General features: G+C 43.5%; 1 protein-coding gene across 7 annotated transcripts in view; it reads left to right on the top strand.

Moving 5' to 3' along the window:
- Nucleotides 1-25,943, top strand: part of PTK2 (protein tyrosine kinase 2) — a 289,297-nt gene that overhangs the window by 260,865 nt on the left and 2,489 nt on the right. For 4 of the 7 annotated variants that reach the window (XM_030795171.1, XM_030795167.1, XM_030795164.1 and 1 more), the window contains 5 exons: nucleotides 11,103-11,142; nucleotides 12,207-12,313; nucleotides 16,797-16,805; nucleotides 18,098-18,253; nucleotides 21,516-21,596. In XM_030795171.1, coding sequence (XP_030651031.1) covers nucleotides 11,103-11,142; nucleotides 12,207-12,313; nucleotides 16,797-16,805; nucleotides 18,098-18,253; nucleotides 21,516-21,596 — 393 coding nt within the window. The remainder of the gene's footprint in view (nucleotides 1-11,102; nucleotides 11,143-12,206; nucleotides 12,314-16,796; nucleotides 16,806-18,097; nucleotides 18,254-21,515; nucleotides 21,597-25,943) is intronic. The other 3 variants (XM_030795169.1, XM_030795168.1, XM_030795165.1) reach the window with 1 other exon arrangement.

The raw sequence follows: 25,943 nt of genomic DNA, 5'->3' as shown, positions 1-25,943 counted from the left end.
AAGCATAATGCCTGATAGGTAGTGTTTTGATCCTCACCCTCCTCCCACCCTCCACCCTCAAGTAGGCCCCGGAGTCGGTTGTTCCCTTCATTGTGTCCATGTGTACTCAGTGTTTAGCTCCCATTTATAAGTGAGAACATGTGGTATTGGTTTTCTGTTCCTGTGTTAGTTCACTTAAGATAATGATAATGACCTCTAGCTCCACCCATCTTGCTGCAGAGGAAATGATCTCATTCTTTTTGTGGCTACATAGTATTTCATAGTGTATACATACCACATTTTCTTTATCCAGTCTATCATTGATGGGTATTTAGGTTGATTCCATGACCTTGTTATTGTGAACAGTGCTGTGATGAATATAAGCATGCATGTGTCTTTATGGTAGAAAGATTTATATTCCTTTGGGTGTGTACTCAATAAGGGGATTGCTGGGTCAAATGCTGTTTTAAGTTCTGAGACATCGCCAAACTGCTTTCCACAGTGACCGAAGTAATTTACATTCCCACCAGCAGTGTCTAAGTGTTCTGTTTCTCCACAACCTCGCATCTGTTAATTTTTTGACTTTTTAATAATAGACATTCTGACTGGTGTGAGATGGCATCTCATTGTGGTTTTGATTTGCATTTCTCTAATGATTAGTGATATTGGGCATTTTTTCATTTGCTTGTTGGCCATGTTTATGTCGTCTTTTGAAAAGTGTCTGTTCATGTCCTTTGCCCACATTTTAATGGGGCTGTTTGGTTTTACTTGTTAATTTGCTTTAAGTTCCTTATAGATGCTGGATATTAGACCTTTGTCAGATGCATAGTTTGCAAATATTTTCTCCCATTCTATGAGTTGTTTATTCTGCTGTTAGTTCCTTTTGCTGTAAAGAAGCTCTTTAATTAGGTCTCATTTGTAGTTTTTTTTTGTTGCAATTGCTTTTGGTGTCCTCATCATGAAATCTTTGCGAGGGCCTATGTCCAGAATAGTATTTCCTAGGTTTTCTTCGAGGGTTTTTATAGTTTTAGGTTTTACATTTAAGTCTTCAATCCATCTTGAGTTGATTTTTGTATATGGTGTAAGGAAGGGACCCAGTTTTATTATTTGGCATATGGCTAGCTGGTTGTCTCAGCACCATTTATTGAATAGGGAGTCCTTTCCCCATTGCTTGTTTTTGCCAACACTGTCAAAGATCAGATGGTTGTAGGTACGAAGCTTTATTTCTAGGCTCTGTATTCTGTTCTATTGGTCTGTGTGTCTGTTTTTGTACCAGTACCATGATGTTTTGGTTACTGTAGCCTTGTAGTATAGTCTGAAGTCATGTAATGTAAAGTCCTCAGCTTTGTTCTTTTTGCTTAGGATTGCTTTGACTACTCAGGCTCTTTTTTGGTTCCATATGAATTTTAAAATAGCTTTTTCTAATTCTGTAAAGCATGTCATTGGTAGTTTGATAGGTACAACATTGAATCTGTAAAGCACTTTGGGCAGTAGGTATGAACATTATAACAATATCAGTTCTTCCTATCCATGAGCATGGAATATTTTTCCATTTGTTTGTGTCATCTCTGATTTCTTTCAGCAGTGTTTTGTAATTCTTATTGTAGAGATCTTTCACCTCCCTGGTTAGCTATATTCCTGGGTATTTTGTGTGTGTGGCTACTGTAAATGGGATTGCATTCTTTTTTTTTTTTTTTTTTTTTTTTTTTGAGACTAACTCTCGCTCTGTCGCCCAGGCTGGAGTGCAGTGGCGCAATCTCGGCTCACTGTAAGCTCCACCTCCCGGGTTTACACCATTCTCCTGCCTCAGCCTCTCCGAGTAGCTGGGACTACAGGCGCCCGCCACTGCGCCCAGCTAATTTTTTGTATTTTTAGTAGAGACGGGGTTTCACCGTGGTCTCGATCTCCTGACCTCGTGATTCACCCGCCTCAGCCTCCCAAAGTGCTGGGATTACAAGCGTGAGCCACCGCGCCTGGCCGGGATTGCGTTCTTGATTCAGCACTCAACTGGATGTTGTTGGTGTAGAGAAATGCTACTGATTTTTGTACATTGATTTTGTACCCTGAAACTTTGCTGAAGTTGTTTATCACAGGAGTCCCCATCTTCCTGCGCCACAGACCGGTATTGATCCATAGTCTGTTAGGAACTGGGCCACACGGCAGGAGGTGAATGGCAGGCTAGCCAGCATTGATGCCTGAGCTCTTTCTCCTGTCAGGTCAGTGGCAGCATTAGATTCTCATAGGCATGTGAACCCTATTGTGAACTGCACATGTGAGAGATCTAGATCGCACACTCCTTATGAGACTCTAATGCCTGATGATCTGAGATGGAACAGTTTCATCCCAAAACCATCCCCACCCCATACCCCGAGTCTGTGGAAAAAAAATTGTTTTCCATGAAACCTGTCCCTGGTGCCAAAATGATTGGGGACTGCTCGTTTATCAGATCTAGGAGCTTTTGGGCCAAGACTATGGCGTTTTCTATGTATAAAGTTATATCATCTACAAACACAGAAGTTTGATCTCTTCTCTTCCTATTTGGATGCCTTTTATTTCTTTGTCTTGCCTGATTGCTCTGCCTAGGACTTCCAGCACTGATGTTGAATAGATACGGTAAGAGTGGGCATCCTGGTCTTGTTTCAGTTCTTCAGGGGAGTGCTTCCAGCCTTTGCCCATTCATTCAATATGATGTTGGCTGTGGGTTTGTCATAGATGGCTCTTATTATTTTGAGTTATGTTCCTTCATTACCTAGTTTTTTGAGGGCTTTTAACATGAAGTGAGGTTGAATTTTATTGGAAGCTTTTTTTTTTTTTGCATCTGTTGAGATAATCCTGTGGTTTTTGTTTTTAGTTCTGTTTATGTGATAAATCACATTTAATTGATTTTCATATGTTGAACCAACCTTGCATCCCAGGGGTGAAGCCTGCTTGTTTGTGGTGGATTAGCTTTTTGTTGTGCTGCTGCTGATTCGTTTTGCCAGTATTATGTTGAGGAATTTTGTATCTGTGTTCATCAGGGATATTGGCCTGAAGTTTTCTTTTTTTGTTGTTTCTGCCAGGTTTGGGACTCAGAATGATTCTGGCCTCATAGAATGAGTTAGAGAGGAGTACCTCCTCCTCAATTTTTTGGAATGGTTTTAGTAAGAGTGCCACCAGCTCATCTTTGTACATCTGTTAGAATTCAACTGTGAAGCCATCTGGTCCTGGGCTTTTGGTGGTTGGTAGGCTATCTATTACTGATTGAATTTCAGAGCTCATTATTGGTCTGTTCAGGGATTCTATTTCTTCCTGGCTCAGTCTTGGAAATGTGTATGTGTCCAGGAATTCATCCATATCTTCTAGATTTTCTAGTTCATGTGCATAGAGGTGTTCATAATGTTCTATGATAGTTATATGTATTTTTCTGTGGGGTTGGTGGTAATGTCCCCTTTGTCATTTCTGATTGTATTTATTTGGGTCTACTCTCTTTTTTTAATTAGCTAGTGATCTGTCATTCTTATGTATTCTTTCAAATAACCAATTTCTGGTTTCATTTATCTTTTGTATGGTTTTTCATGTCTCAATTTCATTTAGTTCAGCTCTGATTTTGGTTATTTCTTGTTTTCTGTTAGCTTTGGGGTTGATTTGCTCGTTTTTTTCTAGTTCCTCAAGGTGCGATGTCAGGTTATTAATTTGAGATCTTTTTAACTTTTTGATGTAGATGTTTAGTACTATAAACTTTCCTCTTAACGCTGCCTTAGCTGTGTTCAAGAGATTCTAGTGGTTGTATCTTTGTACTTATTCGTTTCAAAGAATTTCTTGATTTCTGCCTTACCCAGAAGTCATTCAGGAGCAGGTTGTTTAATTTCCACATAATCATATGGTTTTGAACAATATTCTTAGTACTGATTCTATTTTTATTGTGCTGTGGTCCTAGAATGTGGTTGGCGTGATTTTGGTGTTTTTTTTTTTTTTTTTTAATTAGCTATACAATTGTTTTATAGCCAATTGTGTGGTTTGTTTTAGAGTATGTACCACGTGCAGGTGAGAAGAATTTATATTCTATTGTTTAATAAAGGCCTTTTAGTAATAAGCCAAACTCTTTGTTACCTAAAGAATATGTACATCATTTCTCAGCCTTTTGGCTAAGATCAAGTGAAGAAATATATATACATATTAGCCGTTGTTAACACAAGCTGTCATTTGCTAAATTTTTTGTTGTTGTTGTTTTCGTTTTTGTTTTGAGACAGTCTTGCTCTGTCACCCAGAGCTGGAGTGCAGTGGCGTGATAACCTCCGCCTCCCAGTTTCAAGCGATTCTTGTGCCTCAGCCTCCCAAGTAGCTGGGACTACAGGCACGTGCCACCACATCCAGCTAATTTTTGAATTTTTAGTAGAGACAGGGTTTCACAATATTGGCCAGGCTGGTCTCAAACTCCTGACTTCAAGTGATCTGCCTGGCCCACTTGCTAAATTTTTATACTCTTACTACATGGTTGTAAAAGTCTCCAGTGTCACAGAAAATTTGTTCAAGTAAGATTTTTTTCTTCTGGATGTGGCAGGGGGAGAATGCCTGAAATTCTCTTTAAGGAACTAGCTTATGATTATTCCAATTATATTTAACCCATTTATGCCTAGTGTTCCATTATTGGAACGCTAAGCTTGTGAGAGTTATTTATATCCTACTGCTCAAGGTCATCGCCAGTGTCTTGATTTTTCCACACCAAAAAATTTGCAGCCTCCAGCATAAATAGGTTAAAGCCTGCTAGAAATAGGACTTATTTTCACACCAATTCTCACTCCTTAACGTTTTAGGACCAACTGCTTGTTATGCATTAGTCTCTTCAACATAAGGAAGCAGCCAGTTTGGGGTTGGTTGGCTCTTGTTTTTCTAGTTCCTCAGGGTGTGATGTTAGGTTATTAATTTGAGAATTTGAGTAATTTGAGATCTCTTTTTTTTTTTTTTTTTGAGACGGAGTCTCGCTCTGTCACCTAGGCTGGAGTGCAGTGGCAGGATCTCGGCTCACTGCATCTTCTGCCTACCAGGCTCAAGAGACTCTCCTGCCTCAGCCTCCCAAGTAGCTGGGATTACAGCCACCCCCCTAATTTTTGTATTTTTAGTAGAGACAGGGTTTCACCATGTTGGCCAGGCTCGTCTTGAACTCCTGACCTCCAGTGATCCACCCACCTTGGCCTCCCAAAGTGCTGGGATTACAGGCGTGAGCCACCGTGCCCAGCTGAATTTAAGGTTTTCTTAATCTTACTAATTTGAGCAAACCAACGCCAAATTTCCATCAGCAGATGTCTGTTGAAGCTAAATGCAGATTTCCTTAAACATTTGCTGTGCCTGTCAGGTAGCAGACTTACGGAGTTAAAGTTTTACCCTAATAAGGGTGAAACTACTGAGTTGACTTCTAGTCACGTGTGTATGCAACTGTCAACACTTACCTTAAAATCTTGCAAACATTTTTTTCTATATAAAATAGCACCCAGTCGGGCACCGTGGTCGACATTCTTTAGTCCATGAGCAAGAAGGTTGCATTATCAGCCATTTAACATTCCCGTACACTGAGCTCCTTCCTTGTATTGAAGAGACAAATGCATAAAAAGCAGTTGGTCCTAAATTGTTAAGAAGGAGTGAGAATCGGTGTGAAAATAAGTCCTATTTCACACGGTGTGAAAATAAGTCCTAGCTATTTAGAACATTGCCAATAGGAAATTTGTTAGATAAGGAAAATTATTTGTGTTCCAGTGTGTGGCCCACAGAAGGTACTCAGAAAAAAATGTAAATTTGTTAATTAATCAAACCTGGATAGAAGGATTATGCAGAACTGCTTTATTAATAAGAACTTGTGGCCAGGAGCGATGGCTCATGCCTGTAATCCCAGCACTTTCGGAGGCCGAGGCAGGTGGATCACCTGAGGTCAGGAGTTCGAGACCAGCCTGGCCAACATGGTAAAACCTCGTCTCTACTAAAAATACAAAAAAGTTAGCCAGGTGTGGTAGAGGGTACCTGTAATCCCAGCTACTCAGAAGGCTGAGGCAGGAGAATCACTTGAACCCGGGAGGCGGAGGTTGCAGTGAGCCGAGATTGTGCCATTGGACTTCAGCCTGAGCCAAAAGAGCAAAACTCTGTCTTAGAAAAAAAGAACTTGGGCCGGGCGCGGTGGCTCACGCCTGTAATCCCAGCACTTTGGGAGGCCGAGGCGGGCGGATCACGAGGTCAGGAGATCGAGACCATCCTGGCTAACACGGTGAAACCCCGTCTCTACTAAAAATACAAAAATTAGCTGGGCGTGGTAGTGGACGCCTGTAGTCCCAACTACTCAGGAGGCTGAGGCAGGAGAATGGTGTGAACCCGGGAGGCGGAGCTTGCAGTGAGCCGAGATCGCGCCACTGCACTCCAGCCTGGGTGACAGCGAGACTCGGTCTCAAAAAAAAAAAAAAAAAAGATAAAAAGAACTTATAAGACAGTCAGATGACACTTGATGGGCCCACCTAAGATCTCAGTTTGCTTTGTGCCAGGTGGAGGCAATAGTAGGAGTGCTTAGTGCTAACTGAGGACCTGCCTTAGTACTACAAGGTGCTGTGTCACATCACTCTTGACACATCGGGTACGGTGGTCATCCACATTTCACAAATGAGTAGACAAGGACTCAGAGAAAACTTGCCTAAGTGCCCCCATTTATGCACATGTAGCCAGCCTTGCTCAACAGACTTCACTGCCTTCCTGGGGACTGTTAACACGCTGTGACCATTTCTGGTTTTTTTCCCTTTTGTGCTTTCCTAAAGATGATAATTTGGTTTTGGCCCCATTTTGTGAAAGACTCCAGCTTTAACACTTTTAGAAATGTGCCACGGCTTCAGGGAGAACCCTTTGACTAGAAAGCCATGTAGATTATAAATGGATGTGAACTAGTTAGTAGACATTAATAACTGGCTAGTGGAAAATTGATCCCATCAGTGTGCGTAAAAAGTAAAAATTTATTTAGACTTTAATACACAGGTTGACAGCATGTTCATTTTGTGATGACAACCTAGTTGTCTTATTAGGTAAGTGTTATTAGCCTCAGTTTACAAATGGAAAAACCAAAGCCCCTAACAGCTCTGCAAGTTTTCCAAAGTAAACAGCTGGTTCCGCACAGAACCATGCATGAGGCCTAGCGCCCCACACTCATACTGTCAGACTTCTGAAGCAGAGTCTCTCCTTTTCTGTACCTGAGTACCCGAGCAGGTTGTATGTGAGCACACGTTGGCTAGATTACTCCGGGATGTTCTGAGAATAGAATTTTCTAGTTCATTAAACTTTGTTACCCGAGTATCAACCAGAAAGTTCTTTGTATTTTTAAACCTTTTAAAATGAGCATGGGGCCAGGCGTGGTGGCTCACGCCTGTAATCACAGTACTTTGGGAGGCCGAGGCGAGCAGATCACCTGAGATCAGGAGTTCAAGACCAGCCTGGCCCACGTAGTGAAACCCTGTCTCTACTAAAAATACAAAAATTACCCAGGCATGGTGATGCACACTGGTAATCCCAGCTACTTGGGAGCCTGAGGCAGGAGAATCACTTGAACCTGGGAGGCAGAGGTTGCAGTGAGCCAAGATGGCACCACTGCACTCCAGCCTGGGCAACAGAGCAAGACTCCGTCTCAAAAAAAAGAAAAAAAAAAAGCATGGGGAGCACTCAGCTGGCCGTGAGCTCGCTGGCTGGGAACAGGCGCCACATAAATTTAAAAATTTTTTAAATTTAAAAAAAAAAAGGGCATGGGTTTTATTGCCTGAAGCAGTGAGTACAGCACAGCCAATAGACACTGTCTGTTGTTAAATTATTGGTCCGTTTCCACCATTCCCTGCCCTCACACCTCTCTATCTGCCCTGACCACCTTGCTGTACCTCACACATTCCGTTTGCCCTACTGCGACTCCTCCCTCTCCAAGCTACTCTTCTCCCAGCTTGCTACAAGGCTTCCCTTTCAGGGATCACTTTCTTAGAAGGCCTGACCTTCCTACTTAAAACTGCAGCTTTGGTCTGGAGTAGTGGCTCACACCTGTAATCCCAGCACTTGGGGAGGCCAACGTGGGTGGATCGCTTGAGCTCAAGAGCTTGAGACCAGCCTGGGTAATATGGCAAAACCTTGTCTCCACAAAAAATACAAAAACTAGCCAGGTGTGATGGCATGCACCTGTGGTCCCAGCTCCCAGCTACTCAAAAGGCTGAGGCAAGAGCATCACTTGAGCCCAGGAAGTCGAGTCTGTGGTGAACAAAGATCATGCCACAGCACTGCAGCCTAGGTGACAGAGTAATACCCTGTCTCAGAAAAATAAAAATAACGGCCAGGCACAGTGGCTCACGCCTGTAATCCCAACACTTTGGGAGGCCCAGGTGGGCGGATCACTTGAGGTCGGGAGTTTGAGACCAGCCTGGCCAACATGGTGAAACCCCGTTTTTACCAAAAATACAAAAAAATAGCCAGGCATCGTGGCGGGCGTTTGTAATCCCAGCTACTTGGGAGGCTGAGGCAGGAGAATCACTTGAACCTGGGCGGCAGAGGTTGCAGTGAGCCAAGATGGTGCCACTGCACTCCAGCCTGGGCAACAGAGTGAGACTCCGTCACTCACTTAATCAATCAGTCAATACCAAAAAACCTGTAGTTCCTCTCCTTCTATCCCAGCCATCTCCTTTCTTTGTGGGACACAGCTTCTCCTAACAGAACACAGAATATACTAATACATGTTCATTGTTTATTATCTGTCTCCTTCCACTGCATTGTCAGCTGTTTGCTCCCCAGGCAGGATCTTTGTTTTATACCTAGAACAGTGCTAGAACAAAGCAGGTGTTCAATAACTGTTCATTGAACAAATAAATGATATGAAAGTGATATATAAAGTAGAAAGCGCTACACAAAAATAAGTTGATACGGTATTATTCTTCATACCTTCAAGCTGTGAGACTTTTTGCAAGTCTTTAAAATCCGAGGTGTTAAATGACATGTTGAAAACAACTTGATTGTGTGAGGGAGGAACAATTTTAATTTTGTGTGCTATTTTTATAGCACTTGTAAAGAAGTGGATCTCTTTTCAATAGAAAGTTAAGCGCCTGAAGTTGTATCTGTTAGCCAGTTCATTATTTTAAAGTAAGCAAGAAAAGTCTTTCTTTTCAGAAGTAGAACATAGTTCCAAAAAGATTTTTTTCCAGGTAGTTAGCCTCAGAAAGACTATTTTAAATGCAGTTTCAAGTATGACAACTTGAAGGAGAACTGGTGTTAAGTGAAACTTTATCCTGTGCCTGGGACAGAAGTTCTGGGGTGTGGTTTGGCTTCTCTGGCTTGGCCTAGAACTGATGGAGGTATAGCAACAGGTCCTGACACACACAGTACTTTGGGGATGATGACAATGTAGGCCCATGGGAATCTACACACCCAGTGCTACCAAGCCCCTTTCCATCATTGTTCTGATTGTACCTGTTTTTGTGATAAGGATGGATAGTTGGGAGGCCAGGCAGGAGAGGATGCAGACACTGGGAAGTCCTGGGATTTTAAACCCTTTAGAGGTCAACTGGAGACATCCATGTAAGAACATTTCAAATTTTTTTTATTTGTATAAATTTAAGGGGTGTAAGTGCAGTTTTTTTACATGGATATATTGCGTAGTGGTGAAGCCTGGGCTTTTAGTATAACCATCACACAAATAGTGTACATTATACCCATTAAGTAATTTTTTGTTTTTGAGATGGAGTCTCCCTCTGTTGCCCAGGCTGGAGTGCAGTGACGCGATCTCAGCTCACTGCAATTTCTGCCCCCTTCAGGTTCAAGCAATTCTTCTGCCTCAGCCTCCCAAGTAGCTGGGATTACAGGCACACACCACTATGCCTGGCTTTTTTTTTTTTTTTTTTTTTAGTAGAGACGGGGTTTCACCATGTTAGCCAGGATGGTCTCGACCTCCTGACCTCGTGATCCGCCCGCCTCAGCCTCCCAAAGTGCTGGGATTACAGGCGTGAGCCACTGCGCCTGGCGCCATTAAGTAATGTCTTAACACTGTTCCGCCCACCTCCGCCCCCACCCCCACCCCCACCCCCACTGACCCCGGCAACTCTTCCAAGTCCCCAGTGACTATTCCACATTCTTAGGTACGTGTGTACGCATTATTTAGCTCCCACTTATGAGAATATGCAGGATTTGATTTTCTGTTTGTAAGTTGTTTCACCTAAGATAATGGCCAACACATTACTGCATCCATCCCCACTGCTGCAAAAAACAGGAATATTTATTTATTTGAGACAGAGTCTTGTTCTGTTGCCCAGGCTGGAGTGCCAGTGGCACGATCTTGGCTCACTGCAACCTCTGCCTCCTGGGTTCAAGCAGTTCTCCTGCCTCAACCTCCCAGGTAACTGGGATTACGCGCATGTACCACCGCGCCCAGCTAATTTTTGTGTTTTTAGTAGAGACAAGGTTTTGCCATGTTAGCCAGGCTGGTCTTGAACTCCTGACCTAAGGTTATCGCCCATTTTGACCTCCCAGAGTGCTGGTGTTACAGGCATGAGCCACCGTGCCCAGCCAATTGTATTTTTTGTGGTTAAATAGTATTCCATTGTATACATATACCACATTTTTTTTATCCAGACATTCATTGATGGACACTTAGGTTGATTCTGTATCTTGGATATTGGGAGTAGTGCCATGATAAACATAGCAGTGCAGGTATCTTTTTGATACAATGATTTGGTTTCCTTTGGGCATATATGCAGTCATGGGATTGCTGGATCGAATGGTACTTCTATTTTGAGTTCTTTGATAAGTAGTTCTATTTTGAGTTTTTCAAGTTCATTTTCCATAGAGGTTGTACTAATTTACATTCTCCTCAGCTGTGTAAGAACATTTTAAATGGGTTATGACCACTGTGTTTGTGGTTCCAGAGTGTCCCATGCTTGCTTCTCTCACAGCCCTTTCCACACATCCTGTTGGCGTCATTTGCTTATTTGCCTGATCCCCCATCCCAACTGAGACCTTATGCAGAACCCTGTTTTGTTCATTTTGATCCCCAGAATCTAGCCTAGAAGTTCAAGGGGGTGGATAGACAGGGTGGGAGAGAGAGGTCATTACCCAATTGTATATACCAGTGCATTGACTGAACTTTTCTTTTCCCACAGATTGGAAACCAACATATATATCAGCCTGTGGGTAAACCAGGTAAAGAAGAAAAGAATTGGGCGGAAAGAAGTTAGTTTAATTTGATGAAAGCAGGTTTTGAATGTATATGGTGTCATAGCTTTGGAGTACCCTCATGATTAATTTTTCCTCTACAGACCACAGCAAGTACAATGTTTACCACATTCAGCTCATTACTAGAGTATTGGGAAAAAGAATTTGTTGGTATAATGCATCAGAAATACTTCCTTAGTGTTGCAGTGAGCCGAGATCACGCCACTGCACTCCAGCCTGGGCGACAGAGCAACACTCGGTCTCAAAAAAAAAAAAAAAAGAAATGCCTCCTTAGAATGCAAGATGAGTGTCTTTTATAAGAACAGCAGTAGGCATTTATTTAGGAGTGGTTTCTTTTTTTTTTTTTTTGGATACAGAGTCTCACTCTGTCGCCCAGGCTGGAGTGTAGTGGTACAATCTCAGCTCACTGCAACCTCCCGGGTTCAAGCAAATCTCCTGCCTCAGCCTCCCGAGTAGCTGGGACTATGGTGCACACCACCATGCCTGGCTAAAATTTTTTTTCTTTTTTTTTTATTTTTATTTATTTATTTATTTATTTATTTTAATTTTAATAGAGATGGGGTTTCACCGTGTTGCCCAGGCTGGTCTTGAACTCCTGAGGTCAGGCATCTACCCGCCTCAGCCTCCCAAAGTGCTAGGGGTTACAGGCGTGAGCCACTGTGCTCAGCCTTCTTTCTCTTTTTTTTTTATTTTTTTGAGACAGAGTTTTGTTCTTGTTGCCTAGGCTAGAGTGCAGCGGTGCGATCTCAGCTCACCGCAACCTCCACCTCCTGGGTTCAAGCGATTCTCCTGCCGCAGCCTCCTGAGTAGCTGGGATTACAGGCATGTGCCACCACACCCGGCTAATTTTGTATTTTTAGTAGAGATGGGGTTTCTCCATGTTGGTCAGGCTGATCTCGAACTCCTGACCTCAGGTGATCTGCCTGCTTCGGCCTCCCAAAGTGCTGAGATTATAGGCATGAGGCACTGCCCCCAGCCTCTTAATCTTTCTTAACGCACATGACTTAATGGGAATCATTCTCTCTCACCAGATCCTGCAGCTCCACCAAAGAAACCGCCTCGCCCTGGAGCTCCCGGTCATCTGGGAAGCCTTGCCAGCCTCAGCAGCCCTGCTGACAGCTACAACGAGGGTGTCAAGGTGGGCATCTGAGCCTATGCAGCACCTTCTGCTTGCAGGATTTGTGGTGTCCCCTAGTTCTCAGTTGACAGTGTTCATGTCATAGAGTGGAGTTGGTGCTGAAAATAGAACAGTGCAGAGTGGAACTGCAGTGAGACCCAGGAGTCAATTGGTCTGGTTCTGAATCCCTCTGAGAGTCAGGGAGAAGCTTTATGCAAACATTTTCTTTTCCATTTTCCTCTCAGTGTAATAGATTTTAGGAACTCAGTCAGATTCTGATTTTCTACATACATCTTCCTCTAATCAGACAGAATGTTTTCTTTAGAACAAAGTGCCGAGATTGTTTCTGGTTTTAAAAATTAATTAAACCAGGATGCTTGGGGTAAGTGAGGACTTCTGTAGGCTCCAAGTTTGTAAGTGTGGCTTCATGGAAGACTTATTTATTTTCCGTTTAAAGTTAGAATTGGGTTTGTAAAAGCAATGTATGCTGAGTAGAGCCATCCTCAAACCAAGGGAAGTGTTTGACTCAGGCACAAACAACCACAAGCTTCTGAGTTCGGCAGTCAGAAGTCAGGTGCAGCCTGCCTCGAGGGGTGCCAGCTGGAACTCTTGGTGCCTGTGACTCTGCTGGGTCCCCACCAGCCCTCACCAAGTGCTGGAGCCACTAGAGCAGCAGCCCTCCTCCCTGAGAGATCTGACGGAGGAGGCTCTTCTTTTCTAGCCTGTGTCCTGTAAGGAGATGGGATCTTTTCATTTTCCACTTAAAATGACAAATTACCTCTCAGAATAGACCCTATTTCTCAATTCTCATATACCTTTTATTCACGTTTTAATATCTCTAAAATTGGGATGGTGTTTTGGTTTAATTGGCAGCATTTTTTTTTTTCTTTCTTAGTGGTTCATTAAAAAATGATGCATCTTGGGCTGGGTGCGGTGGCTCATGCCTGTAATCCCAGCATTTCGGGAGGCCAAGACGGGCAGATCACGAGGTCAGGAGTTCAAGACCAGCCTGGCCAACATAGTGAAACCCCGTCTCTACTAAAAATACAAAAAAATTAGCTAGGCATGGTGGCGCATGCCTATAATCCCAGCTACTCGGGTGGCTGAGTCAGGAGAATTGCTTGAACCCAGGAGGCGGAGGTTGCAATGAGCCGAGATCATGCCATTGCACTCCAGCCTGGGTGACAGAGCAAGATTCTGTCTCGAGGTTAAAAAAAAAAAAAAAAAAAAGATGCATCTTATAGTGGAAGACATTTTAAAATCCGAAAAATATCATATCAGGTTAAGATAAACTTTGCTTTACCAATAACCACCACTTATTGACTGTCGTCCCTTTACCAAGTTCTGTGGCAGTCCTTTTTCATGTATTATCAGTTCTCATGTCAACCTCACAGGATTGGTGGTGGTATCATTTCTCAGATGACCAAGTCTCACAGAGATGAAGCAGTTTGTTCAAGGTTACACAGCCTCCACATAGCTGAGCTGTCCTTGGCCACAGGCTTGACTGAGCACATACTTGACTCAAAGGCACTCGCCTGCAAAGCTGAAGCTTCATTAGATGTAGATACATTGTTGTCTTCTCAGAGTCATCAGAAAGTTAATCCAGGGTAAGAAAAAATGTCATCTCCAGGCCCAGAGGGATAGCCTGCAGCTTAGAGGGCACAGGTTTGCCAGTGTTCATTGAGGAGGTGACCAGAGGGTGAATGGGCAGCCACTGACACAAACTAGCCTGCTCTCTGTGGCCATAGTGAAAGTACCAACTGGGCTAGGGATGCCTCTGCCCTTAGGGTTGGTGCCCAGAGTTCATGCCAGCAGCTTGTAAGTGCCTGGGAATCAGGAACTTCCTCAGTTCACCAGGCCTCCAATCCCCAGGATGCCTCCTGACAGTTCTATTAAAGACACACTGAGTCTTCTCCAGGGAAAACTGAGGAAGGACACACCCTTCCCAATATTGGCTTCTTTCAATGAATTTCTAAAAAGGAGCCAGACATGGCGGCACACCCCATAGTCCCAGCTACTCAGGAGGCTGTGGCAGGAGGATCACTTCAGCCCAGAAGTTTGAATCTGGCCTGTGCAACATAGTGAGACCCCATCTCTTTAAAAAAAAGAAAAGGAGACAGAATGAGATTAATGAATTATTTATTTTCATAAGCCAAAAGAACAGACTTTCAAAATGGCTTGTATTACAATGAAAAACCAACTTTAGAGGTAGATCGGTACCACCTTCGAATTATGAAACATGTTTCACAGCTGGAATAACATAATCAATACATATAATTAGGATAGGGTATGAAGCAAATTGAAATCTTGAAAATAATATATGTACTTAAAATATATTAAGATTGCCGCCCCCGCCCCCCTGAGACAGAGTCTCGCTCTGTTGCCAGGCTGGAGTGCAGTGACGTGATCTTGGCTCACTGCAAGCTCCGCCTCCCGGGTTCACGCCATTCTCCTGCCTCAGCCTCCCGCCTCATCCTCCCAAGTTGGCTGGGACTACAGGCACCTGCCACCACGCCCGTCCAATTTTTTTTTTTTTTTTGGTATTTTTAGTAGAGACGGGGTTTCACCGTGTTAGCCAGGATGGTCTCGATCTCCTGACCTTGTGATCCGCCTGCCTCGGCCTCCCAAAGTGCTGGGATTACAGGCATGAGCCACCGCACCCGGCCTAAGTAGATTTTCAAATAATGTGTAATATACACCTCTGTTTCTTCATTGTCTGCTTGGTAGAGGTCATTGAATCCATCCTAAAAGAACAGTATTGTTCTAATACCACAATGCAGCTAGGCACAGTGGCTCACACCTGTAATTCCAACACTTTGAGAGGCCAAGGCAGGTGGATTGCTTGAGACCAAGAGTACCAGACCAGCCTGGCCAACATGGCAAAACCCCATCTCTACTAAAAATACAAACATTAGTCGTGCATAGTAGTGTGACCCTATAATTCCAGCTGCTCAGGGGGCTGAGGCACAAGAATCGCTGGAATCCAGGAGGTAGTGGTTGTGGTGAGCTGAGATCACATTACTGCACTCCAGCCTGGGCGACAGAGCGAGATTCTGCCTAAAAAAACTAATACTGAAATACTTACCTTTATGTATAACTAAAATAATTCATCCAAATAACAGGCAAAATCAGTCTCAGTTTTTCCTAGGTAGCACTGCATTTTGGTTCTTAACTGAGTTTTTAAGCATCAACCTAAGTAGTTGGAATTGGCTACATCTATAGAGGGTTTATCAACTGCCTGCCAAGGAGCTTCCAAGTTGTCAAGCTCCAGAAAATAGAAAACCATTAGGATATCTTTCCAAACAGCTTTTCCTTCTGGAATGTCACTGTGAATGGTCCCTAGAAGCATTATGACAGTGCCCCTCTACCACAAGAATTGGGCAAAGGGTAAAGTTTTACAAAAGAACAGAAGCTTTAAACAGGTTACAACCTCCCTAGAATTATAGAATTGTCTATTTCTTCTTGATGAAACACCCTGTGGCCCCCTCCTCAAGAAGCCCTGTTGATATAGTTTGAACTGGCACATCCTATGAAGTTAAACAGAAGACCACACTCTGACTCTCAGTGCAGAAAGTAAAATACAGGAAGTCATCTCTTGGAAATGATGTGGTTATAGTAGGATAGCCCTGGCTTGAGCTTTAGAGAAAACACATTAAATAAAACTGCTCAGTTTAAAGTAGTAGAACCTAATCATAAGAATCAGCTCGAAAAAGGGGTTTCTGTTCTACTTTGGTTTTTTGTCTTTAAAATAAAATAAGCTCCCAATGTCTCTTTTTTTTTTTTGAGACGCAGTGTCGCTCTGTCGCCCAGGCTGGAGTACAGTGACACAATCTCAGCTCACTGCAACCTCCGCTTCCCAGGTTCAAATGACTCTCCTGCCTCAGCCTCCCGAGTAGCTGGGATTACAGGGATGCACTACCATTACCCAGCTAATTTTTGTATTTTTAGTAGAGACCGGGTTTCACCATGTTGGCCAGGCTGGGCCTAATATCTTTAAACTCAGCCCCAAGTCAGGAATCTTTATGATAACATTATGGTTAGGTGATGAAGTAGATCTCAAAGATGTTGAGGGGCCAGGCTCAGGAATTGAGGCTGCTGCAGTTTCTCCTGTATCTATGAGAATTCAGATGGGCAGTTTTCAGTAATTAAAACCATATGTCCTCCTCCTACTTTCTTTTTGAAGAGCCCTCATTCTGTTGATCTTGCACTGCTGCTGGATTGTTCCTCGGGCTTTGCATGTTCCCTGCATTTGTTTTGTAACTGAGCATGGTGCATGGCAGACCTCTCTATGCAGTGTGCTGGGGCAGTGAGCAGGTGGCACAGTAGCCACACCCTGGCAACAGTGAGTGAGAGCTGGTGGGCAGGCTTGGAAACTAGCTCCTTTTTGTTCTGCTCATGTGTTTTTATGGGGGATTTGTCTGATGCCTTTATTAATATTGTTTTTCTTTTTTCCCTTTCTCTGATAAATTCTTTTAACTTTTCCTCACCTTCCGTTCGACAATAGCCATGGAGGGTAAGCACATCGTGTCTTTGTGTGTCTGTCCAGCTCTCTCTATCATACCCGGCTCTCTGCATGTAACTTTGGACTGGAAAGCAGGAAGCCCAAGTGGGAGGGCACTTCGGCCTGGTTTGTCACCTCTCATGACTGACAGATGCCAAAAGCAGTGTTTATATATGCAAAAGAATGAGACATGTACATCTTTGCAGTAAATGAATTATTCTTGTGCTTTTCTATCTCATACCCAGACTTTGGAACAACCAAGAATGAATCTGTTCCAGATTACCTGGGCAAAAGCATCCAAGGGTTCAGAAATGGGAACTTATATTTAGACTGAGCACTGGCATCAGGTTCATGATTGAACTATATGTACTACAAGTTAGTCTTTTTTAAAAAGTGTATACACACACACACACACACACACACACACCATTTTATGCCTGGTATAATTCTAACCAGTTGGAATTTTTAAATACTGCTGAAGATTTCCCTAAGGCCCTCATGTTATTCCACCATCAGTGCTCAAGTTATCTTAGTAACATTTGTTGATGTCCCTTCTGTACCCAGGCCCTAGGTGGACATTGTTACATCTTTGGCCTCATCTTCCCTGATCACAGTTGCCCGGGTGAGAGAGCTCAGGCTTTATAAGCGTAGGCCCAGGTGCTTTCCAGCAGTCAGCACAGAGCTGGCTGAAACCGGGGTCTCGGGCAGGGAGGCTCCTAGCGACACCACTGCTGCTTTGACTTCAGTCCCGACCTGCAAACAGATGCTATCCCCTTAAAGTGCATTCATGTGTCAGCTTTTTATAATTGTACAAAGAGCATGTTTCCATTAGGCGGCTGAGGGCAGCTAAGCTGAGCCATACCGCTTTCACTGCAGAATTCAAACTAAGTGGAAATCCTTATAGTCTTCATGTAGAATGTTTGACTCTTTAGCCAAATAGGTAATTTTGTCTAAAATTCAGTAAATCCTTAGGTGGATTATTATCTTGTGGTAAATGATTTTGGGGTGAGGGGACATCAAATCACGTCTCTGAAAGAATCTGGAGTTTTTAGTATAATATGTATGATTCCATCTCATTTCCTTTAACTGAGCTCAAAGTTAGAAAAAAAATACTGCCTAATTTGTCACTTGGAGGAATTACTTTACTGTCATTCTCAATCTGAACTATATCCCGTACACACAAGAAAATCAATGACCTTCTGCAATCTGCTTTGATCTCTTGTAAAGACCCTCTCTAGCTTGATTGTGGTGATCTCACGCCATCTGCTGGAGAGCAGAAAAATGACTGGCTTCTGTGTTGTCAGCTTCAGCCCCAGGAAATCAGCCCCCCTCCTACTGCCAACCTGGACCGGTCGAATGATAAGGTGTATGAGAATGTGACAGGCCTGGTGAAAGCTGTCATCGAGATGTCCAGTAAAATCCAGCCAGCCCCACCAGAGGAGTACGTCCCTATGGTGAAGGTAAAATACAGTCATTTTGTGTACTGGCAAAAATGTTCTTATTTCCTGTAAGCTGTGGTGCCAGTTGATAGATGTCTCTAGGTCCCCCTGCCCCACCAAAGTCAGAACTGATGCTTTAGAAGCTCTTCACGAAGGCATCATACAGTGACAATGTTAGTGAGAACCGCAGTTATTCTGAATTGCCGTTCCTATCTTGTTGTCTTCTGTCAGTAAACACTAGGATGGGAGTGTCTTGAAGCAGTACACTCTTTTAATAATTACCGCTCACACATAAAGTCTGCAGTGAAAGAGAAAGCTGCAAAAGTATGCTTACAGTATGATGCCATTTATGTAAACTTGAAAAACATGCAAAATAATCCTGTGTAAGACTTAGGGAGATGTGGTTACGTTGTTAGAGTGCAAAGACAAGTAGAGGAATGATCATTATCAAATTCAGATCCCACACCTGTAAGGAGGAGCCAGCTGAAGAAAGGTATATTGGGAGGATTTATCTGTGTTGTTTTCTTAAGCTAAGGGTTGGGTATGTGAGTGTTCATTGAATTTTCTTTTAAAAAGAGTAAAAATAAATAAAAATATCATGCCAGTAAACGAATGTTTTCCAAATTGTGTTCAATGGAGTGGGATCCTAGCAGACAGTGACAGGTGTTCTGTGAAAAAGGACACTAGGGGCTGAGTGCAGTGGCTCATGCCCATAATCCCAGCACTTTGGGAGGCTGAGGCAGGCAGATCACTTGAGGTCAGAAGTTCAAGACCAGCCTGGCCAACATGGTGAAACCCCATCTCTCAAAAAAAAAAAAAAAAAAAGAGAGAAAGAAAAAGAAAGAAAGAGGACACTAGGTCCAAGGAAAGTCAGCAATGGCTCCTTTTAAAGAGTACAGACTGGCATGTTGGTTGCACAGAGGTGTCCTCCAGTTCGGAGAGTGTGGTCAAACTTTGCTCTAAGCCAGTATTTCTGAAACATACTCCAACATACTTTTTTTTATTGTAGTAAAATACACATAACATAAACTACCATCTTAACCATTTTTAAGCATACATTTCAGAGGCATTAGGTACATTCACAATGTTGTGCCACCATCAGCACCATCCACTTCCATAACCCTTCCCTTGCAAAACTGAAACTCTGTGCATTTGAAACAACCCTCCTCTTTTCCCCTCCCCCAGCCCCAGCAACCTCCATCCTACTTGCTATTTCTAGGAATTGACTACCCTAGGTACCGCTTATAAGTGGAATCATACTGTATTTGTCTTTTTGTGATGGATTTATTTCACTCAGCATAGTATCTCAGAGTACATCCATGTTGTAGCATGTGTCAGAATTTTCTTCCTTTTTAGGGCAGAGTAATATTCCACTGTATGTTCACACCACATTTTGTTTGTTTACTGAACCATCACAGGATACTTGGGTTGCTTCCACCTTTCAGTTATCATGAAGAATGCTGCTATGAACATGGATATACAAATATCTTTTTGAGACCCTGTTTTCACTTCTTTGGAGTGTATACTCAGAATTGCTGGATCACTGATAATTCTATTTTTAATTTTTTGAGGAGCCACCATTCTGTTTTTCACAGCGGCTGCACCATCTTACATTCCCTCCAGTAGTGCACAAGGGTTCCAGTTTCTCCATATTCTCACCAAAACATGTTATTTTCTGGGGGGTTATTTTGAAGCTTAGGGTTTTGTGTGTGTGTTTTAAAAAATAATTGTCATCCTAATGGATGTGAAGTGTATCTAAGTGTGATTTTGATTTGCATACAGGTCTTGAACATCTCTTAGCTTTGAGCATTTGTGTATCTTTTTTGGAAAAATGTCAAGTTTTTGTTTTTTTGGCCTGTTTTTTAAATCATACTGTATTTTGTTGTTGAGTTATAGAATCCTACAATTGTTATTGTTGGGTTTTTTGTTTTGTTTGAGATGGAGTCTCATTCTGTCACCCAGGCTCCCAGGCTGGAGTGCAGTGGCACGATCTTGGTTCACTGCAACCTCTGCCTCCCAGGTTCAAGCAATTCTCCTGCCTCAGCCTCCCGAGTAGCTGGGACTACAGGCATGCACCACCACACCTGGCTTATTTTTGTATTTTTAGTAGAGACGGGGTTTCACGCTGTTGGCCAAGCTGGTCTCAAACTCCTGACCTCAGGTGATCTGCCTGCCTTGGCCTTCCAAAGTGCTGGAGTTACAGGCATGAGCCACTGTGCCTGGCCCCTACAACTGTTTTTTAGTATACCTATTAGCAATCTTTGCAACAGCTTCTTATAAACCATCAATGTGGAAAAAGCTGCTTGAAAGTTCTAATGTTTCATGGAAAGCACAGTTAATCCATTCTGGTTCACTTTTCTTAAGTGTATCACATAACAGTTTTAACCAAAGTTCTTAAGGAGGAACTTGCATGAACCCACAGCCAAGTTTAAACAACTCAACAGTAGATGAAACCATTCAGAATTTTGTACATACTAAGATTTTATATGGTGATTTTATAGACACTATTTTTTTAACCGTATTACTTTGGCCAAATGACATTCTTTTTGTATGTTGATCCAATTATAAGTAACTATCATTTTCTTACTGGTTTTATTCATATTATATGTAATTTGATGTCTTAGTCATTACATTATTTGATCCTCATAAGGATGACAGTATTGAAAATTTGAAGTTTAAAATTATTTGTTTTAAATCATAGTTAGACCCTTTTCGCTGCAACTCGGAAGTGGCAGGGAGGAGTGTTTCTGTTCAGTGTGCATAATAGATGAAGCCTGAGATGCAGAATGGGGTCCAAAGCAAGGCTGCCCCCTGGCATCCAGGGCAGAGGTGTCATCTCTGGCCAGCCTCATGAGGTGTTTGAAAGTACCTGGGTGAGAACACATTCGGTGAACACACTTGGGGAAAGGTGCTACTATTTATCCTAACCTGTGTTGGCAGGGTTGGCATGTTGGAGCCAGGAGGGTGGTATAATCTGCTTGGAAGCAGTAGATGAGGAAAAAAAAAATCCTGCTTTCCACCCTCAGCATCTGTGTGACTTTTCTTACGTGAACTGCTGTTCTTCAACCCACTCCTTAGGGTATTAGAGCAATGAATAGTCAGATCTAAATCTTTTGGGAGAAAAAGGAGCCTCATAACTTACAAGATAGGGCTCAGCACTGAGAAAAAGAAATACAGAAATTTGCCTTGAAACTTGTGGAAAGGAAATAAAAAAATATATAACTGAAAGGCATAAAAATCCTTTGTGTGTGTTCTAATATTGGTTGTGATTCTTGTCTGTTAGGAAGTCGGCTTGGCCCTGAGGACGTTATTGGCCACTGTGGATGAGACCATTCCCCTCCTACCAGCCAGCACCCACCGAGAGGTAGGGCACAATCTTCCCCTTACAGCCCTCTGTGACAGCACTGGGCAGGGACACATTCAGGGATGCCTGTGGTGCTGAAAGGAGCTCCTCAGTCTGTGGCCAGCAGAGGCATCAACTGCCCTACAATCGATGACCTTCCCTCTAACACTGGCCCCAACCAGGACTGGGCTGTTCATTCTAGGGTATGGGGTGGTGTGGAGCAGTGGCCACTCAAGTTCCAGATCCTGGGTTTTCCTGCTGCTAGTCCACTGCAGAACCACTGTGCGAGGTCCTCATCTGAGCTACAAGTGGCTCTGAGCAGTGGACGAGGAAGGCACATGGGAAACTGCTGCTGGTGCCGTGAACCTTAAAGGTAGAGGAGTGCTGATATGAATGGGGCGGGCATTGTGCATGGTCTACTTCCTCGAATTCTCCTTAAAAATAGTTGAGCTTGCAAATGATCCTGGTTTTCCATTTCAAGTAGTAATATACAAAATTTCTTTTAGGCCAGGCAGGTAGCTCATGCCTGTAATCCCAACACTTTGGGAGGCCAAGGCAGGAGGATGGCTTGAGGCCTGGATTTCAAGACAACATAGTGAGACCCTATCTCTGCCAAAAAATTAATAAATAAAATTATTGTCTTAAAAAATTCCAGGCCAGGTGCAGTGGCTCACACCTGTAATCTCAACACTTTGGGAGGCTGAGGCGGACAGATCACGAGGTCAAGAGATCGAGACCATCCTGGCCAACATGATGAAACTCCATCTCTACTAAAAATACAAAAAGTAGCTGGGCATGGTGGCACGTGCCTATAGTCCCAGCTACTTGGGAGGCTGAGACAGGAGAATGACTTGAACCCGCGAGGTGGAGGTTGCAGTGAGCCGAGATCGTGCCATTGTACTCCAGCCTGTGACAGAGTGAGACTCCATCTGAAAAAAAAAAAAAAAAGTCATTTTAAATTAATAAATGTCTTTTAAGAAGCTTCTTAAGGGCTGAATGTGGTGGCTCACCTCTGTAATCCCAACACTTTGGGCGGCCGAGACAAGAGGATGACTTAAAGCCAGTTTATGACCAGCCTGGGCAACAAAGCAAGACTCTGTCTCTACAAAAAATTTTTAAAAATTAGCTGTGTGCAATAGCTACTCAGGAGGCTGAAGTGGGATGATTGCTTGAGCCCAGGAGTTTCAGGCTGCAGTGAGCTAGGATCAAGCCACCATACTCCATCCTGGGTGACAGAGCAAACCCTGTTTCAAAAACAAAAAAGGTTTAAGGAATAAAAGTTGACCCAAAATACTGTAGCCCAGCAACAACGATCATTTTTGCTACCTTTTGGCAATTTTGTTTCAATTATATGACTAACAAATGAAAGGAAGCACCTGCATTTGTTTTAGTGTCTTTGAGCCTAGGGTGTACACTCTGTGGTTGGGATTGACAAACGCACGAGGGAAGCGACCCCACTACAGAGTCCAGGATCTGCAGGCTTCAGCCTTGCTCCCTGCTGACTCCAGCTGCCTGCTTTTCTCATTTCTAGGGAAGCATGGGCAGTTCTTCATCCCAGCACACTTTTTGTTTGTCCTTTTTATTTTGAAATCATTTCAGATTTATATGAAAGTTAAAAGATTAATACAGAGAATTCCCGACTTTCCTTTGAGTTTCACAGCCTTTTAACATGTCAGCACATTGTCATTCCTGCTCCATTGTCTATGTGTGTACACACATCACTTCCTGCTGTCGAGCAGCTTGAGAATGGCTGTGTATCTCTTGCCCTCTTCCCCTTTGAGATTTCCATTTATATTTCTCATAACAAGGCCATTGTCCTGCATAACCACCACGCAGTCACCACATTTTGGAACTTTAACATGATGTAATGCACTGTCCCACTCTGCAGGGCATGTTCCAGGGTCGTCGGTTGTCTCTGTAGCACTTTTCCCTCACCTGCGAGAGCCAGACCAGGATCACACTTTGCACATGGTGTTGCTTTCTTCAGCCTCCTTTCATCTGAAACAGCTCCTCAGCCTTTTTTTATCTTTCATGGCATTGACATTTTTGACAAATACAGGCTCAGTGATTTTATAGAGTATTCTTAAAGTTGGATTGAGGGATATCCTATAAACATTTGTTTCTTCCTGATGAGATTGAGGTTTTGCATCTCCAGTCAGGAATACAACATAAATAATGCTGAATCCTTCTCAACATCATACCCAGAGACACACAATGTCCAGGGGATGTTCCAGTTGACGAACTGGACATTGACTTCTGAAGGACGGTTGGACACAACTCCTGTTGGTGATTCCTTTGTAAATGGCATTGAATCATATGCATAAACCCTTTAAATTGTTTTTGAAAAGGCCTCTGACTGGTGCCATAGCGTAACCTCACATCCCAACCAAATGGGGTTCTCTCACTTACCTGCTTCACCAGCCCTCTGGCTTTCCATGACAAGCCTCAGTTTTGCCCCAGAGTGGAGAAGTTCCATATACCAGAGGCAAGAAAATGGTGTCCTACCAAGTGGATATTTTAGCGGGACTATTTGTCAACACTTACTCTAGTTGATAAAGTCTAAAGTAATCTTTCCATCTCCCCTGATTCCAATACACAGATTGCTCTCCTGTATACATTATTTTTTTAATTATTAATTTTTTTTTTTTTGAGACAGGGTCTGTCTCTGTCACCCAGGCTGGAATGCAGTGACTCCATCACAGCTCACTATAACCTCCAACTCCTAATCTCAAGTGATCTTCCTGCCTCCGCCCCCCAAGTAGCTGGGATTACAGTTGTATACCACCACGCCCAGCTAATTATTTTTTTTGTAGAGACAGAGTCTTACTGTGTTGCCCAAGCTGGTGTCAAATTCCTGCTTCAAGCCATCCTCCTACCTCAGTCTCCCAAAGTGCTGGGGTTACAGGCGTGAGCCACCACACCTGGCCTTAAATCATTTTTGAAAAGAAGAGGAGGCTGTCTTTGATCCTGCATCTGCCTTTCACTGTCCTCATGCCGCCTCCTGTCCCCATTGTACTTCCTGAAAGAGCAGCCCATCCCTGACGGGGCCACCTCCTCACATGGCAGCTGCACTCAGCACCAGCTCAGAGCATTCCAGTGCTCCAGCTGTTTGGAAATCTCTCTGCTGTAACGGCCCTTCAAGGTCTCCTAATTGCCAGAGCCCCTGCTTTCCCCTCAGTCCTGACTCCTCCCCTTGAGACCCCCTCCTCTGGCTCAGAGCTTCCTTACTCCTCTCCTGCCAAGACCTCTGCTCAGGCTTTTGTTCCCTGCCACCCTTGAGTGTGGTCATCTCCCAAAATGCTACCCACTTGTTATATTTAAAAAATACTTTTTCACTTTGGTAGTTCTTCTCATTCTCATAGATTCAAGTATTTGATGCCTCCCAAATCTGTGTTGATTTTGTAGAACCCCTTCCTGAGCTCTGATCTCCAACTGTCTGCCATTGGCAAGAACGGTCTGCTTTCCTTGTTTGCTTCCACAGTCAGTGACAACAGCATGCACTTGCACGTCTGCTCCCAGCAGTTCCCCATCCCCTACACACATGCAAACGACCACACAGCTTCCATCTCTCATCAGGTCTCAGGTTGGTCCCTTCATCTGCACATCCACCATCACCTCTCCTCTGAAGATGGCCTCTTAGATGGTTTATCTGCCTCTTGTCTGTTCCCCTGCCCTTCCATTCAGCCTCCACATTGCCACCAAGAGCCATCTTTCTAGAATATCTCTCTAGATTTTGTCATTCTCCTGCCTAAAAATCTCTTATCCCTCTTGCCAAGTCCTGCCAAATAAAGATCAACTTGGTGTGGCTTTCACAGTTGAAGCCAGCCTACTTTTACAGTATAGGCCAAATTCAGACAAATTCTTTCTGTGAAGTCTTTCTGACCCTCTCTGAGACAGAAGGCGTTGCTGTCCTATCTGTGTGCTTTTCTACTATGTGATTTATTCCAGTGTATTATAGGGTCCTGTGTATGCTTTTCCCACTCTAGACTGCGAGTAAAAACAGGTCTTCGTCCTTGCGTCGACAACACCAAGTGTCTCATACATAATAGGTGCTCCATAATTGATAAAAGAGCAAATGGATAAATCACCATTGGTTGAAGAAACAGATAAGAAGGATCGTGAGACTCTCCCATGCAAAGCATTCTAACCCTGTAGGACAGCATTTTGTGTTCATTAGCTGCTTCCACCATCGCTGCCCTGACTTCATGTGTGTTGGGGGGTGGGGGGCGGCACACATAACGGTCTGGCTCTGTCACCCAGGCTGGAGTGCAATGGCACGATCTTGGCTCGCTACAACCTCTGTCTTACAGGCTCAAGCCGTCCTCCCACCTCAGCCTCCTGAGTAGCTGGGAATACAGGTGCACACCA

The sequence above is a fragment of the Nomascus leucogenys genome, chromosome 16, assembly GCF_006542625.1.
Source record: "Nomascus leucogenys isolate Asia chromosome 16, Asia_NLE_v1, whole genome shotgun sequence".
NCBI lineage: Eukaryota > Metazoa > Chordata > Mammalia > Primates > Hylobatidae > Nomascus > Nomascus leucogenys.
This window is presented reverse-complemented; position numbering and strand designations above follow the sequence as displayed.